Source organism: Zootoca vivipara, chromosome 7 (assembly GCF_963506605.1).
Source record: "Zootoca vivipara chromosome 7, rZooViv1.1, whole genome shotgun sequence".
Taxonomy (NCBI): Eukaryota; Metazoa; Chordata; class Lepidosauria; order Squamata; family Lacertidae; genus Zootoca; species Zootoca vivipara.
The window spans coordinates 570,745-588,464 of record NC_083282.1 but is presented as its reverse complement, the minus strand read 5'-3'; the positions used below and the strand labels follow the sequence as shown (position 1 = coordinate 588,464).

The window sequence follows — 17,720 nt, the reverse complement described above, 5'->3', positions numbered from 1 at the left end:
ATGACTGTGAACTTGGATCAATCACTGGCTGAGAGGATGGGGCAAGAGTCCCAGGGCCTCCCAGCAGTGCTGCCTTTCTCACTTACTTCCACTTTCTTGTTTCTGTCCTGCAAAGCTGTCTGCAGCTGCCAGATTGTTCCCTCTTGCTTTGCCTGCCACTTGAGAGATTTTGCTTCAACTTCCTCTTTCAGCCAGCGCAAATTCTGGTAGCTTGTCAACAGCTGCTCAAGTTCCAGGCCCTTTGCTTTCAGCAAGCTCTCCAAGCTCTACGGGAGAGGGGAGAGAGTGGATAGCAAAGAGATCAACAGAAGACCAAGCCAGAACTCCATCTAGATTTCTCATGGTACAAAACAAGCAACATCTATTTCCATCAGGTCCTTTAGCAGAGATTGCTGCATTGCAGGAAGTTGGACTACGGTAGGTGACCCTACTCTACGGTTCTATGATTCTGTGAGGATAGAAATGTTGGGCTGGATGAAGCATTGGCTTGTTGGCACCATTGGGGATAAGTAAGTTGAGCTGTGTGCTACTCTGACACTCTGGATTAACCCTAACATAGCTCAAGTCAACCTAAAAGCAATGGCAAAGGAATTGTTGCAAGAGTCATCTCGAAGAGCGCTGCATTAATATAGTGCCAGTCCCAAGAGTGGGCAGGAAGCCATGGCAGATGGAAGGTATGGCATTAGCATTGTCCTTCCTGCTGCAACCCACCTGAATGGTAGCTTCATTATGGGAGAGGACCCTACGCAGCTCTTCCAAGTCATGCTCTCGCTCTTTCACAGCCAAGCGAAGCTGCTGCAGCTCCTGCTCCTTGTCTTCAAGCACACAGAACTTCTCATCGACTGCTCGCTGCAACAAAAAAGTAGCAAGTGTCACAGAGGCAAGCAACCAATATTATAATTTAATAAAATACATATAAACTATTTAAATGGTTTACAAACAGAAAAAAAACGTTCCACAATATTGTGGAACTCACAACTCACATCCCACTAATGGTTAAGAGAGAGATTCAGCTCCCCTTCCGCTCTTCAATGTGCCAGACAAGAGAGAAAAGGGGACACCTGCTCTTGGCACTGCAAGGGCCGGCCCAGGACATTTGGCTGCCTGAGGGAAAGGGGGAAATGCAGCCCCACCCACCCACCAGAAGCCACCCAGGCTGCCACCTAAGAGCAGAAGGCCACCTTAGAGGTGCAGAGCAGGGTGCTCTGTGCTCCGCAAAACCTACCAGCCGAGGAGACTGCCTCACTCCACCAGACCTGGGGCAGCAAAGGAACGCAGAAAAAATACACAAGAGATTGTGCTGGCACCTCTCTATTTACCTCCAGGATGGCATCCCTATCCTTAATTCGCTGTTGCAATTTCTTCACCATATTATCAGCTGATATGGGGCTCTTGTCCAAGCTCTGGTGATACTGAATAAGTTCCTTAGATTCCTGCAGAAATGGAACATATTGGCACCATCAATAACACCTGAGCAACTTCAGGAAGCTCCAAGAGAAAAGCAATGCTGGTGAGAGATCCAAGTGTTCTTGGGAAGGCAAATGAAGCAGTTGTGAGTAGGGACAAGGAGGCAACTTTTCTGACCCACATTCACCCAAGGTCAGGGCACGAGCCACAGCCAAGCATGGCCTTTTATCATGAGAAAGCAAGGATCTGCCCAGCACCTTCAACTCCATTAACCTTGACTGGCCACTGCAATGTACTCTAGAGCAGCCTAGATGGGGCTTACCTGGAAAGCTTTCTGAAAAACCATTGCATGCCTGTTCACAGGATGGGGGTAGCCATGAGCAGTCCTTCTACACCACGACAGTGGCTTATGTACAATTCCCTGCAGCTGTAGCTCTGTAAGGTTTGGGGCCTGTGGAACTCGCAGTGTCTGCTCCTCTAGGTTCATCATGACTAGTCAGCCTCTAAAGACGCCTGCCTGGTCTCTGGGGAAGAGCAGCCCTTTCTGTCTGGCAACATGACATCTCTAGAGCTGGCTGACACTGCTTTGCAACCAGAGTTTTCTAAACTCCCGTACGGACTGCGCATGTGCGGCATCTCGCATGTGCGTACTCCATACAGAATGCTGCACATGTGCACTCCGTACGGGCTGCTGCTCATGGGCCTTATGGGCAGCCACTCTTGCACAGCGTCCAAGTGGCACCTGCTGCACAGAGTGGCACCCAGGGCGGACCATTCCCTCCACACACCCTTCCTACACCCCTGAGCTCAGGCAAACCTAATTTTGCACAGTCCTGTGCATTTGGTGCAACAGGAGGAAGCAGAGGCTCAATGCAGAGGGACAGGGGGAAGGGGAAGAGGGAGATTGCATCCTGCTCAAAACCCACAAATACAGGCCTTTTGCTGCAGGTGAGGAGAAAGCTTGTACAGGAGCAGCAGGAAGTGCTTGGCAGCAGTGCAGAAGTATGCATGATGGAGCAGGAGATGGGTTGGGAGGGAAGTTGTATTGCCTAACTCGCACACAAGCAGGAAGGTAAGATGGCAGTAGAGAGAGAGTTATCCTTTTTGAGGGAAAGGCCATTGTTCAGTAGCAGAGTGTAAGGAGCACCATGAGTGTTTGCAAGAGCCAGGCCCTTGCTGTGGTTGCCTTGGGGGACTCTGATCAGGTGATGTGATGCCCCTGGAGGCAAGCTCAGGAAGACTATATAAGGCCTACATTTCAGCCGAGGTCTTTGCCACAGCAATGTGCCTTCATACCACGCTGTGGTCAGTTATCACGTTCCACTCATTTGTTTTCCTGCATCTCTAGCCTCCTCTAGTCCCTGATCTCTGTTGGACTTGCTCCTGACTGTGGACCTGCCAACCGGACTGCTACCAGCACCACTGCCCATATGCCTGTCCTGGCATGCTGGTTCTGGACTCTTGCTGCCCTGGAGCATGACAGAGTATCTACTTGGCATGCAGAAGGTTCCTGGTTCAATCCATGGCATCACCAGGTACGGCTGTGAATGCCCCTGTCTGAAGGAGAAATCAAGCTTGTTCGCTCTTCCATGGGACAGCCCTTGAGATATTGGAAGATAGCTATCCTATCTCCTCTGGTCTCCTCTTTTCCAGGCTAAACATACCCAACTCCTTCAACTGTTCCTCATAAGGCTTGGCTTCTAGACTCTTGATCATCCTGGTTGCCCTCCCCTGCACATGTTCCAGCTTGTCAAAATCCTCCTCAAATTGTGGCACCCAGAACTGGACACAGTATTCCAGGTATGGTCTGATCAAGGCAGAATAGAGTGGGACTATGTCTTCCCTTGATCTGAACATTAGACTCCTGTTGTTGCAGCCTAGAATAGCATTCACTTTTTTGCTGCTGCATCACATAGTTGGCTCATGTTAAGCTAGTAAGACCCTGAGTTTTTACATGTACTGCTAGTAAACCAGGTGTCCATCATCTTGTTTTATGCAACCGGTTATTCCTGCCTAAGTGCAGAACCTGACACCTGTCCCTCTTGAAATTCATTTTGTTAGTTTTGGCCTAGCTCTCTAATCCGTTACAGTCATCTTGAATACTGGTTTGTTTTCCCACCATTTCTCTCCAGCTCAAAACTCCTAACAAGCTTAATCATGAAGTCTGAACTTCAAAGGCAATTTATAACCAATTAAGAAGCTCTCCTACTTAAGGGAATTGATGTCATCCAAAGAAAGTAAAAAAGACTGTAAATATTAAGTCACAGCCTTCTCCTCTTCTGCTTCTCTTCCATCGATATGCAGTAAAGTTGCGACGAAACAGAAGAGAGAGGGCGTCAATGTTTTATTGCAATATTCCAATTTATGATGAACTAATAAGAGCAGGTGATTTCAGGAACTTTGGCTCAGGCTGTGTGGGGCAGCAGAGGCATTTGTTTCCCATGAGGGCTGGGGTGTTATTCTGGTTGTGGCGATTACGGCCGTTGGCGCCTGCCACCCCAGAGGCAAGGAAGAGAACTGCCACCACGGCTCCCTATGTGCTCCTGCCACAGCGTGACAGCCACAATGGGCGGCTTCCAGCAAAATATTAAAAATACAACAGCAAACATTAAAAACTTCACTAAACAGGGCTGCTTCAGATGCCTTCTAAAAGTCAGGTAGTTGTTTATTTCCTTGACATCTGATGGGAGGGCATTCCACAGGGCAGGTGCCACTACCAAGAAGGCCCTCTGCCTGCTTCCCTATAACTTCGCTCTGAACTGTTCTCAGAAACGTACTGGGAGCCCATGAAGATCCTTCAGGACTGGTGTTATTTGGTCTTAGCGGCCACTCCCATTCACCAGTCTAGTTGCCACATTCCGGATTAGTTGTAGTTTCTGGGTCACCTTCAAAGGTAGCCCCACAGAGAGTGCATTGCAGTAGTCCAAGCGGGAGATAACTCAAGCATGCGCTACTCTGGCGAGACAGACCACAGGCAGGGAGGGTCTCAGCCTGGACAGAGAATTGACATGTGCCTCCATGGACAGCTGTGAGTCCAAAATGACTCCCCGGCTGCGCACCTGCTCCTTCAGGGGCACAGTTACCCCATTCAGGACCAAGGAGTCCTCCACACCTGACCACCCCGTCCCCCCAAGAACAGTACTTCTGTCTTTTCAGGATTCAACCTCAATCTGTCAGCCACCATCCATCCTCCAACTGCCTCAAGACACTCACACAGGACCTTCACTGCCTTCACTGGTTCTGATTTAAAAGGGGTAGACCTGGGTAACATCCGCATAGTGAATGACACCCAGCCCAAACCCCCTGATGATCTGGGGGAAGAGGACGGAACCCTGAGGCACCCCACAAGTGAGAGCCCAGGGGTCCAAACACTCACCCCCCCCCCACAACTTTCTGGACATGGCCCAGGAGGAAGGAGCAGAACCACTGTATAACAATGCTCCCAGCTCCTCTAGACAGTCTAGAAAGATGTCATGGTTGATGGTATCAAAGTCCGCTGAGAGATCCAGCAGAAGTAGGAAACAGCTCTAACCCGTGTCCGGTCAGATTCAGAATGAGTTTTCTGCCACTGGCACTCTAGCCGTCTCAGCGATTGTTTCCGCGATTGGAGAAGGTAATAAACATATGCAAAGGGTAGGCAGTGGCTGGAGTGGGGAGGGAGGGAGGAGGCTTGTATTTGCAATATACTGCCGGTTGGAAATTCTGAAATCCTTAACCACAATCAAGACCTCAAACTGCTTTGGGGAGTTGTTTCAATACATCACCCAGCCCTACTCCCCACCGGAGTAGAAATCATATATTGAACAGATGGAAAGCTCTTCAATCTGAACAGGCTGAAAGCAAAAAGTAGGGTTACCGTAACTTCCGTCATAGAGCTTCAGTATGCTGATGACAACGTAGTGTGCGCACGCTCAGAGGATGACCTCCAAACCATCCTAAATATCTTTGCAGAAGCTTACGAGAAGCTTGGCCTATCACTCAACATCCAAAAAACCAAAGTGCTGCACCAACAAATACAAAATAACCCCCCTGCAGCACCACAAATCCAACTCAGTGGTGTAACATTGGAAAATGTTGATCACTTCTCCTACCTAGGCAGTTACCTGTCCACAAGGGCCAACATTGATGCCAAAATCCAGCATCGCCTGAGCTCTGCGAGTGCGGCTTTCTCCCGATTGAAGTGCAGAGTGTTTGAGGACCGGGACATTCGCAGGGAAACCAAAGTGCTTGTTTACAAAGCTTTTGTACTACCAACCTTACTATATGCTTATATACGCCATCTCTAACTCTTCGAAAGATTCAATCAACGGTGTCTCTGAAAATTTTTACACATCATTTGGGAAGGCAGGCAAACTAATATCAGTGTACTGGAAGAAGCAAATATCACCAATGTTGAAGCAATGATTCTTCAACATCAACTTCGTTGGACTGGTCATGTTGTGCGGATGCCTGAAAGCTCCAGTTGGAGAACAGCCTTTACCAAAGGTGTCATGAGCTTTGAAGAAACTCTATCTCAGGACGCAAGAGAAAAACATGCTAAGAGGAAGGCACGCTTGGCAAATCCACACCATGATCAACTCATAGAATCATAGAGCTGGAAGAGACCACAAGGGCCATCCAGTCCAACCCCCTGCCAAGCAGGAAACGCCATCAAAGCATTCCTGACAGATGGCTGTCAAGCCTCCGCTTAAAGACCTCCAAAGAAGGAGATTCCACCACACTCCTTGGCAGCAAATTCTACTGTCGAACAGCTCTTACTGTCAGGAAGTTCTTCCGAATGTTTAGGTGGAATCTTCTTCCTTGTAGCTTGAATCCATTGCTCCGTGTCCGCTTCTCTGGAGCAGCAGAAAACAACCTTTCACCCTCTTCTATATGACATCCTTTTATATATTTGAACATGGCTATCATATCACCCCTTAACCTTCTCTTCTCCAGGCTAAACATACCCAGCTCCCAACTCCTGCCTGAAAACCAATGTCCCCAACTGTGGAAGGTCATGTGGATCCAGAATTGGCCTCCACAGTCACTTACGGACCCATTGTTAAAACAGTGTTCATGGAAGACAATCTTACTCGGCTACGCGTGGTCGCCAAAGAAGAAGAAGAAGATTATGTATCTGATCATAATGCAATTATGTGGGGGCCATAACCTGGGGAAGGCTTCTGAAACTGGTGTATTGATATGTCTTTACTTAATGATTAAGATTTTGTTCAACCAAAGTGGGAAGAGACTATACAATATTTTGAACTGAATTAAGCAACAACCTCTGTGTGAAAGTTTGAATGGGAAGCATACCAAGCATGTATCTGTGGACATATTATAGCACCTGCCTCCAATAAAGATCAGCTTAAAAACAAGGGAAAGAATAACTTGATAAATGAAAGATTCTTGGGCACAAATGATTAGAAATCCTTCTACAAAATACAAAAAAGTATGAATTAAATTATATTCTTTCTCAACACACAGAATTCATGCTTGCATGTACAAAGCAGAAATACTAGGGAAATGTTGAAAAAACAGCCATGATCTTGGCTAATTGTTTAAAAGAAAGACAGAGCATTGATTCCCAGTATTAGAGGTGCAACCAGTGAATTATAAAACTCTCCAAGTGATATTAATACCCAGGTTTTTTAAAAAAAAATCATGCAGAAAGGGCAACTCAATGAAAGTAGGAAAGGAAGATACAGATGTCTTTTTAAATAAAAACAAATTTAAACCGTATACAAAAACAAATTTAGCATCTCTAATTTTATGATCTGGATTAGATGGATTCCCATCTGAATGGTTTAAAACTGTGTGGATCATCCAATAGGAAGAGGGGAATTCTTTCAATGACATTTGTAAGGGTGTTGTTGCGGCTACTCTTGAGTAAAGACGCCTATGTCTGCTCTGTCTTTAAGAGTTTTATTGTGCATAGTATTTACAGTGCGGAGATAGCAGAAAACATGACCTCTCAGTCACTCGCAGAATCCATGAGTGGACGTTTCCAGCTACGGGACCAGCATAAGAGTTTGGGCACCCCGAAACGCCTCCTCCTGACCTTACGTTTGGTGGCACGCCTTAATTCAGGTGCCGGAAGGGGCTGCCTGCTACCCTCCACCTCTTGGTCCTGGAGGCGCAGGGGCTCTCCAACATCGCTGAGCCCTGGCACCTCCGTCCCGCTAACTTCCTGATTCCCCTCACATGACCCACTGCTGCTGCTCTCACTGGGCGAAGTGCTGGTCAGCAAGAGGGGAGGAGGCTCCCTGTAGGAAGGCCTCCCGACATCATTCAATCAAGCATATATCGGTTATACCAAAACGAGACAATATCATTAACTAATGTAGATATAAAGATTTTAACAACCGTTTTGGCAAATAGAGTGCAACAAGGGATATTGCCAATAATAATGAGTGACCAGGCAGGATTCACTAAAACTAAACATGCTTCAGACAATATCAGTGGCTGATCTAATAGATTTAAATAGAAGAAGAAAGTAATCTTTTTTTTTAAGATGCTGAAAAAGCTTTTGATAAAATTTATAAACAGTATATGCTGGAAGAGCTAGCTAGATTTGGATTTCCTTTGATATTTGATGCGTCCATATCCAAGACACAGGAGATACTCAAACACTTGACTGAATCCCTAGAAGCTAAAAAAAAAAACCCCAGCTATTACTTTTTACAGATGTTTAGTGTCAATCTGACACATAGACTTTGAAAAATGAATGGAAGAATTAACAAGCCTCATCTTAACTGAACAATGGGATAATGTTTTAGCCTGTTTCTAATACAGTATGTTGTTAAATTATACATGCAACATAATATTTTATTTCAAGTTTACTGGATTTCATCACAACTATAAACATAGTCTATCAGTGACTAAATACTGTTAGGAGATGCAATAAGGAAAATGCTTCTTTGAAACATGTTTATACAGCATTCAGTGTTGGCAAATGTTTGGAAAAAATATTGGGATGTATAATTATTGTGGGGGGAAGAATTAAGATATCCAGAAGATACCATATTCTTAAAGTATACAAATCACAACCATTTAAGGCACATCTAATTGACGTGTGATGGTCCATGCATGGGTTCTTATAATTTAATATTATAGTGACTGGTTGTAAGTTAAATGGTTTACTGATTATAATAATCAGATAGGATTTCTTTTGAGCAGTGTAAAAGGATGACTCGGGTTCCTGCCTTCTTTTTTATGCATATCAATTGATCTCTCAACTTTCTATCCCACCTTCTAACTAAAACTAGAAATGGCTTTACTTGATCAATGAAGAGTCTACTGTTCAACTTTAGCCATCAGGATCCAGGCTTCTCAGACATTGAACACTTCCAAACAAGTGATTCCTAACAATGCATTGCTCTTCCACTGTAAGCTATAAGCAGAATTAAATCAATCTTCCATTACTGAGCTTTTCCTTTGAGTACATCCCAATATGCTCTGTTGGCACCAACAGGTGTGAAATGGCTGCTGGGGTGTTTGAGCCTCATTGTGGTGGGCGTCATTCCTTTTCTTTACTTTTCACATATTTTAGCCAAGTAAAAGTGAACAAAAATGCAGTTCCCCACAAATCTTATAATAAATATGTGCTGAGTTGCAACAGGTTCATTTCTCCAATGCATTGTTACATGTGTCAAAGACCCAGCCTTTCCAAATTATGGAAGAGTAGAACTAACAGCTCTATACTACTCCCCTGTTCTTTTGAAAACCTTATAGACTTTGTGAGAAAAGACAGAACTACTGCAAAAATTATACAGAATGACAGCATCATGCAGATGAACAAAACTGGTTAATTCCAGACTAGTGTGGAAGCTCTCCTTTAGCAACTGTATTTCCCAACCCAACCCCAGCAACTGCTTCGGTTTTTTCTTTGGACCTTCTCACCTGTTAAACACACACACCATCTGAAATAAGGTGTGTTTCTGCCCAAACAGAATTTAACAACCCACCTGTGTCCAGTGGCGGAGCTTCATGCTCTGGCACCGGGGGGGTGGGGTGGGGGGGTGGAGAGCAGGCGGGGGAGGGGTTGTCACATGTCCTGGGGGCGGGGACCACCGCCTGCAGGGGCGGGGCACCCGGTGCGGGAGGGGGGGGTTAGACGCGATGGCACCCCACCGGGATAGTGCTTCCGGGGGTGCTGTGCTCCCATCGCCCCCCTCTTCCTACGCCCCTGTCTCAGTCTCACCTGTAGAAGCTGTTCCCTGCAAGCCAGGCTGTGCTTCAAATGCTTCAGTTTCAGCTCTTGTTTCTGCATCTCTGACCATCTTTCTCTTTCCAAAGTACAACATTGCCAGTCTTTGTTCTGCAGCTCTGTTCTTACTTGTTGAAGAGCACAACGCAGCTCCTGGAAAACAATACAGCAATGTAGTCAACAGGGAAAGTGACAGGACTGCTCACACTCCCCAAAAGGCAAACTCTGGCCTGTTCCACCACACTGACACAAACCAGTTGTGTGAACCTTACTTTTACAGTTAGCAACGAGGCTTCTTATTTGTGACATGAACACTTTTTCTGGCCCTTGAAGTACAGCAAAGGACAATGCAAGGCATTCAGCTGTTCCAGCTCCATTTCGGCCTGTTCCCTTACCTTTCTCGCCCTGATCTGGCCACAGTGATCCATGCGACAGTCACCTCCAGGCCCGATTAGTGTAACTCGCTCTACGCAGAGCTGCCCTTGAAACTGACCCGGAAACCCCAGCGGGTGCAGAACGCCACAGCGAGGTCCTCACTGTGGGACCACATTCATCCAGTGCTATACCAGCTGTACTGGCTCCCGGTGGAGTACAGGGTCAGGTTTATGGTGCTGGTTTAAACCTTTAAAGCCCTACATGGCCTAGGACTCTTGTACTTACGGGACTGCCTCTCCTGTTTTGCTCTCCACGGAGGACCTTACGGTCTGCAAACACTAATACTTTGGAGGTCCCGGGTCTCAAGGAGGTTAGATTGGCCCCTGGCCTGGCGGGATGCTCTGCTGCAAAAGACCAGGGCCCTGCGGGATTTGACATCTTTCTGCAGGGCCTGCAAGTTATTCCACCAGGCCTTTGGTCCGGGCACAGTATGACCCCCTTCTTTCTATGGGACCCTGTATGTAAGCTTGGCTCTTTCCATCGGCCCATATGGGACCAGCATGGATGGCCGGGCCTGATGAATATTTAATATTCCTTACCCCTATAGTTGTGATTTGTGGGTTGCCATTCAATTCCATTTTTATTTTAATGTGATTTTGAACTGTATTTTAATCAATCGTTTGATTTGTGTTTTTAGTGTATTATATATTTGGTGTTTGGGGACCCAGGTGGCGCTGTGGGTTAAACCACAGAGTCTAGACTCTAGGGCTTGCTGATCAGAAGGTCAGCGGTTCGAATCCCTGTGACGGGGTGAGCTCCCGCTGCTTGGTCCCAGCTCCTGCCAACCTAGCAGTTCGAAAGCACATCAAAGTGCGAGTAGATAAATAGGGACCGCTCCGGCGGGAAGGGAAACGGCGTTTCTGTGCGCTGCTCTGATTCGCCAGAAGCAGCTTTGTCATGCTGGCCACATGACCCGGAAGCTGTCTGCGGACAAACGCTGGCTCCCTTGGCCTATAGAGCGAGATGAGCGCCGCAACCCCAGAGTCAGACACGACTGGACCTGATGGTCAGGGGCCCCTTTACCTTTACTATATTTGGTGTTAGCCGCCATGAGCACGGTCCTGGCTGGAGAGGGCGGGGAATAATAATAATAATAATAATAATAATTTGATGGATGATGTGAGGGACAGAGGATATCGCGAAGTCCCTCCCCTCCTGAGTTCAAGCCCATCCCCGAGCACAGGGGAAAGCAGAGAGAGTTCCGATTCCAGTGGGGAAGCAGGAAGTCGTGTCCGAGGCTCAGGCAAGGTAGCGGAGCCAGGGTCCCAGGTGGGACAGGAAGGGGCAAATAAGGGGGGGAGACCCATCCCCCCAACTCCGGAATTACGCAGAAAGAGGAGAGGAAAGAGGATGGGTCTGCCAAAGCTTTTGTGTTGGAGAAAGACGCGCCAAAAGCCATTCGGAGGTTCTGAACCCGACTGAACACATCGCTCCGTGTAAATAGCAATGACTTCAGCACTGTAAATACGCAGCACCAATAAAAGAATAAAATGCAGAGCTGGGTAGAGTCGTTACTCTGAAGTAGTCCGCTCCAGCCACTGTGACAGCAACCTCCGAATCTTTTTGGGGCTACTTTGGAGTTGCCGGGATGAGTGTGTCAGAGGCGGAGAAATGGCGGCAGATCGCGGAGAAAGCCCAACAGGACCTGCAGCAACTGGCGCTGCAGGCACAGGGGGAATTAGACGCAGCTAAAGAAGAAACCGAGAAGGTCAAGGAGGAACGGCTACAACTTGCGGAACAGGTGAGAGCGCTTCAGGACAAAGAGCTGCAATTAAGGGCGGTGGCGGTAGAGCTCCAAAACAAGCTGGACGCCGAGAAAAACAAGGCGGGAGGGGCCCCCCAACTCCAAGTGCTGCCAGGAAGGAGAGCGGGGACCCTAGTAAGTAAGTTCAATGGAGACCCGAGGGAATATCATGGCTTTGAGACTGAGATAGTGTATGCTCTTGAGCTGCACCATGATGACTTCCCGGATGATGAGCACAGGGTAGCCTTTATTGTGGAACACCTTACAGGGGCAGCCAGGGAGTGGCTAAGACCGTTAATAGCGACAAAAAATCCTTGCATGAAGAATGTCAAACTATTTCTAGAGGCTTTGAAAACCATGTATGCATCCGATAGTCATATGGACCAGACCAAAGAGGAACTGCATAATTTGAGGCAAAGAACAATGACAGTTCGCGAATATTGGGCGAGATTCACCATGCTAGTGCACAGACTGGGGTGGGAACTGCACTCGCCTCCGATGGAAGCGGCGTTCTACCTAGGTTTAAATGAGGAGGTGAAAGATGAGCTCTCAAGAGGTCCAAAGCCCAGTAATATGGATCAGCTGAGCAAGGCAGCTCTAGCAGTGGGGGTGAGACAGGAATCCCGGTGGAACGACAAGCAAGCAACGCGCGCAAAGCGGGCTTGGTTCCCACGGTCGCAGGAGAAGCCACTCCCCCAACAGCCACCTCACGCCATGCCAGGGGCCGGCCAAGACCAGGAACCCATGCAAATTGATAGCGCGCGCGCGGGGGGGCTTTTCAAACCCCAGCGGCGACAAGACGCAAGGAGGGAAGGGGCGGGAATTGCTTTCTCTGCAACTCCCCCCAGCATCGCGTCAGAGACTGCCCACATCGCAGGGAGTGGCAAGGAAAGGCGGGAACGGTTGTGCCCTCCCCCACTGAAGCAGCACCACAGCAGGGAAACGGGAAAGCCTGGTTGCAGGAGACGAGGGGCAGCAGCCAGGCACAGTCAGCAGACAACAGCGCCAACCCGCCCACCCGCACAGCGAGGAGCAGAGCCAGCCCACCCCTCCCAGACCAGGAGTGGTTCTAGAAGTCACGCTAACGCTCCCAAATGGCTATCCCCTGACGGTCCTCGCCTTAATTGACAGTGGTGCCTCAGCCAACTTCTTCTCGAGAAACTTTGCAGAAGAGCACCAGATCCAGCTTCTGCAACTGGATTTTCCCCTGCACGTAGCCACCATTGACGGCAGAGAGTTGCTGGGAGGGGCCATCACTCATCAAACCCCCCCCATGAGAATGACGGTGGGAAGGCACTCAGAGACACTGGCTTTCAACGTCACAACCATCTCAGACCCCCCCATCGTTTTGGGAATGAGCTGGCTGGCGCGCCACGACCCCTCCATAAGTTGGCACCAGAGATGCATCACGTTTGGGTCGGACTTTTGTCTGGAACATTGCATGCAGCACCAACCAGGGGAGGGGCCTCCAATAGCCACGGTGGCCACCATGCACGTCAAGGGGGGTGAGGCGATACCCAAGCAGTACTGGGACCTGCAGGAGGTCTTCAGCGAAGCGGAGTCCGACCACCTACCCCCACACAGGTCTTTCGACTGCCAGATCAACCTGGTGCCAGGGGCAACGATACCCCCAGCCAAGCTGTACTCCATGTCAGATCAGGAACTGGAGGATCTGCGTGCGTTTATAGACAAGAACCTCAAGAGGGGGTTCATCAGAGAAAGCAAGGCAGCAGGGGGCAGCCCGGTCTTCTGGGTGGACAAGAAAGACACGCAACAGTGCCGTCTTGTGGTGGATTTCAGACGGCTCAATTCAGTGACAGAGCCAGTGGCTTTCCCCATGCCCAGAGTGGACGATCTCCTGACAGCGGCACGCAGGGGAAAGATTTTCACCAAGCTAGACCTGAGGGGGGCGTACAACTTGATCAGGATCAGGGAAGGCGATGAGTGGAAAACCACGATGTTCACGCCTCTGGGCTCTTTTGAATATCTGGTGATGCCCTTCGGGTTGCAAGGGGGCTCAGCATGCTTCCAGGCCTTCATGCACCACGTCCTGGGGTCCCTTCTCTTCAAGAACTGCTTGGTCTTCCTGGATGACATCCTTATCTATTCCGCTGACCCAGTGCAACATGTGAAGGATGTCAGGGAGGTGTTGCAACGCCTGAAGGAGAACCACCTGTATGTGAAGCTGGAGAAGTGCAAGTTTCACACCAGGGAAGTGGACTTCCTGGGCTACAAGCTGTCAGACAAGGGACTGGCGATGGACAAGGACAAGGTGCAGGCCATCCTGGACTGGCACAGCCCCAGGACGCGCAAAGATGCCCAACGCCTCCTAGGATTCGCCAACTTCTACAGGAAATTCATCAAGAACTTCTCGCGGGTTACGGCTCCCATCACGGACTGCCTGAGAGGCAAGCAGAAGTTCAGGTGGACGCCAGAGGCGCAAGCAGCGTTCGAAAGCCTCAAGAGGGTGTTCGCGTCCGACCAGAACCTGTTCCATGTGGTGCAGGATGCGCCCCTACGCGTGGAGACAGATGCTTCAGACCGGGCGTTGGGAGCGATCCTGTTGCAACTGGACGCCAACAGAGAGTGGAGACCTTGTGCCTTCTTCTCCAGGAAGCTGACACAGCCTGAACGCAACTACACGGTGTTTGATAGGGAACTTCTTGCGATCCACGCTGCTTTCCAGCACTGGCGACACTTCCTGGTGGGCGCCAAGCACCCCATCCAGGTGTGCACAGACCACAAGAACCTGGAGTTCTGGAGAACGGCCAGGGTGCTCAACCAGCGACAGATACGGTGGGCAGAGTTCTTCTCGAACTTCAACTTCTCCATCCACTACATCCCGGGGGAGCAGAATGTCAGGGCGGATGCCCTCTCCCGCAAACCAGAGTACATGGAGCAGGAGTTGCCACCAGCGCCCAGGCACATTTTCCCCCCATCAGCATGGTCCTGCGGAGCAGCAGTGGTGAGCGAGGCAGAACTCACAGCACTGACGGCAGCTGATGAGTTTGCCACCCGCATCTTCAGAGAACTGAGAGGGGGGAGGGAGCAGGCAAAAGACTTTGCAGAACGCAGGGGGCTGCTTTTCTACAAGGGGGCACTGTACCTGCCCACCACCCAGCTTAGACGTGCGGTCCTCAAGCAGATGCACAACAACCCAACGGCGGGTCACTTTGGGAGGGACAAAACCACTCACCTAGTCATGAGACACTTCTGGTGGCCAGGGGTGCGGGAAGATGTTAGAGACTATGTACGGGGCTGTGACACCTGCCAGCGGGCAAAGGTAGTCAGAGCAGCGCCAGCAGGATTGCTGGAGCCCTTAGCCACGCCACACAGGCCGTGGGAAGTGGTGTCCATGGACTTCATCACAGACCTGCCTGCGTCCAGGGGCAAGACCGCAGTGTTGGTGGTGGTGGACCTTATGTCCAAAATGTGCCACTTTATACCGTGTGCCAGAGCGGTATCTGCAGAAGAGACAGCCAAACTGTTTGTTGACCATGTATTCAGACTGCATGGCTTACCTTTAAGGGTTATTTTGGATCGTGGCCGCCAATTTGTTTCCAGATTCTGGAGGCGGCTCATGAACCTCCTGCAGGTGGAGGTCAGCTTATCAACGGCTAGACACCCGCAGACCAACGGACAGGCGGAGAGGGTCAACGCCATTCTGCAGCAGTACCTGAGATGCTACGTCAGCCAGAGACAAACAGACTGGGTGGATCGCCTGCCACTGGCGGAATTTGCCTACAATAATGCAGTGCACGTCTCCACAGGGGTGTCGCCCTTTAAGGCCAACTACGGGCGCGACCTCAGATCTTTCCCAGAAAGGGAGGGGGAGGAGGAGGAGGAGGGCCCACTGGCAGAGGATTGGGCGGAGGAACTGGAGACGGTGCACCAGCAGCTCAGAGAACACTTGGAGAGGGCCAAGGAGGCGTACAAGAAGGGGGCAGATCGCCACAGGCGACAAGGGGAGGTCATCAGGGTGGGGGACAAGGTCTGGTTGTCCTCGGAGGGCCTGCCCACCAGAGGGAGGTGCAAAAAACTGGAGCCCAGACGGCTGGGCCCCTTCACGGTCACGCAACAGGTAAATCCGGTAGCCTTCAGATTGGCACTACCAGAGGACATGAGGGTGCATCCAGTGTTTCATAGATCGCTGCTGTCGCCGTACAGGGAAAGTAGCAGGCTCCGAGACAGCGAACAAACCCCCGAGGGAGGGGGGAGAGGGAAGGCAGGGAGCAACTCAATGAGGCCACGGCCATCCTTGATTCACGGAGAGGGGTGGGGGGCCTGGAGTACCTCATGGCATGGGAGGATGCTCCACCGTCACAGAATGAATGGGTCCCAGCCACTCAGATACAGGAGGAATTCTTGGTGGAAGAATTTCACGCCCTCTTTCCCCACAGACCCAAGCCCTGGCACATGGAAAGGGAGGGGGAGGGGGAGGGGGAAGGAGTACGGGAGAGCAGTTCACCATGGAGATGGGAAGCGGAGTTTGAGGAACCAGAGGAAGAAGTATGGGCGTCGCCGAGATCCACTCAGTCAGAGGAAGAAGCTGACTGGCAGCACATTTTTACCCCCACCAGCTCTGACGCCACGGACTTTTTGGGATTCCAGTCCTCCCAGGCGGAAGGGGGGGGGCGAGAAGGACTGGGGGGAGGTGTTCACACCAACGGGCTCGGAAAGTACTGAGTTCTTAGGCTTCCAGTCGTCACCGACACAGGGGGGAGACCTGGGGAGGGGAGAAGGGGAGCTTGGGAGGGGGGTGGATGTGAGGGACAGAGGATATCGCGAAGTCCCTCCCCTCCTGAGTTCAAGCCCATCCCCGAGCACAGGGGAAAGCAGAGAGAGTTCCGATTCCAGTGGGGAAGCAGGAAGTCGTGTCCGAGGCTCAGGCAAGGTAGCGGAGCCAGGGTCCCAGGTGGGACAGGAAGGGGCAAATAAGGGGGGGAGACCCATCCCCCCAACTCCGGAATTACGCAGAAAGAGGAGAGGAAAGAGGATGGGTCTGCCAAAGCTTTTGTGTTGGAGAAAGACGCGCCAAAAGCCATTCGGAGGTTCTGAACCCGACTGAACACATCGCTCCGTGTAAATAGCAATGACTTCAGCACTGTAAATACGCAGCACCAATAAAAGAATAAAATGCAGAGCTGGGTAGAGTCGTTACTCTGAAGTAGTCTGCTCCAGCCACTGTGACAGATGAAAAGGGCTCAACAAACGAGTTCATGTCATACCTGGTTGTGTTTCCACGCGGCCTCTTTCTGCTGCTGCTCCTCTTGCAGCCATGTTTCTACAAGGCAGGAGGTCTTCCTGGCCTCAGCCAACTGGAGATCCTTTTTCTGCTGAGCCGTCTTCAGTTGCTGCACTTCCAGCTGAGTGAGGAAAAGTGTGTTCTGTACCTCAAGGAGTGCTACCGGCTGTGTTTGCTGCAACAGGGAAGAGCCCGCTGGGATCTGCAGAAAGGTGAAAACAGAAAAGGGGGGGGGGGTTAAGACTGAAACCACTGCCCAGCAAAATACTGGCATTTCTGGAGCATTTCATGGTACCAGTATATCATAGGCTCTTGCGGATAGCCAATGCTGCAGGCAAAATTATTTAATGGTGGAACATTTTCAGACAGCGAGTAAGTAGATAGCGGCACCTGCATGTATAGGTAATACATAATCTGAATAGTTTGGTTGTGCTTTTAGTCTCCTTCGAATCTAATGAAGATTATCTTTGTTTATCATAATTACAATTTACAGCTAATTTTCTTGAAATACAGTACTCTAAACATCAGGGCAATATACTTCAAACCTCTAGTTCAAATGTCTGGGATAAGACAAGAAATATCAAAATAAGATACATACCTGCAATTGCCCAAGTTGGGTTTTATGTAGTGTGTCTTGTAGTTTGGCTATTGTCTCATTCTGCCCTTCAATTACACGGTACAGTTCTTCAGACTACAGGACA

General features: G+C 49.8%; 1 protein-coding gene across 5 annotated transcripts in view; it reads right to left on the bottom strand.

The window, feature by feature from the left end:
* LOC118078300 (myomegalin) overlaps positions 1-17,720 on the bottom strand; it is a 117,602-nt gene that overhangs the window by 55,083 nt on the left and 44,799 nt on the right. For all 5 annotated transcript variants that reach the window (XR_009557853.1, XM_035102110.2, XM_060276543.1 and 2 more), the window contains 6 exons: positions 17,618-17,710; positions 17,003-17,221; positions 9,590-9,748; positions 1,320-1,433; positions 712-849; positions 87-266 (listed from right to left, as the gene is read on the bottom strand). Coding sequence is in view for 4 of the 5 variants with exons in the window: in XM_035102110.2 (XP_034958001.2) it covers positions 87-266; positions 712-849; positions 1,320-1,433; positions 9,590-9,748; positions 17,003-17,221; positions 17,618-17,710 (903 nt within the window). In the remaining variant the exon portion in view is untranslated. The remainder of the gene's footprint in view (positions 1-86; positions 267-711; positions 850-1,319; positions 1,434-9,589; positions 9,749-17,002; positions 17,222-17,617; positions 17,711-17,720) is intronic.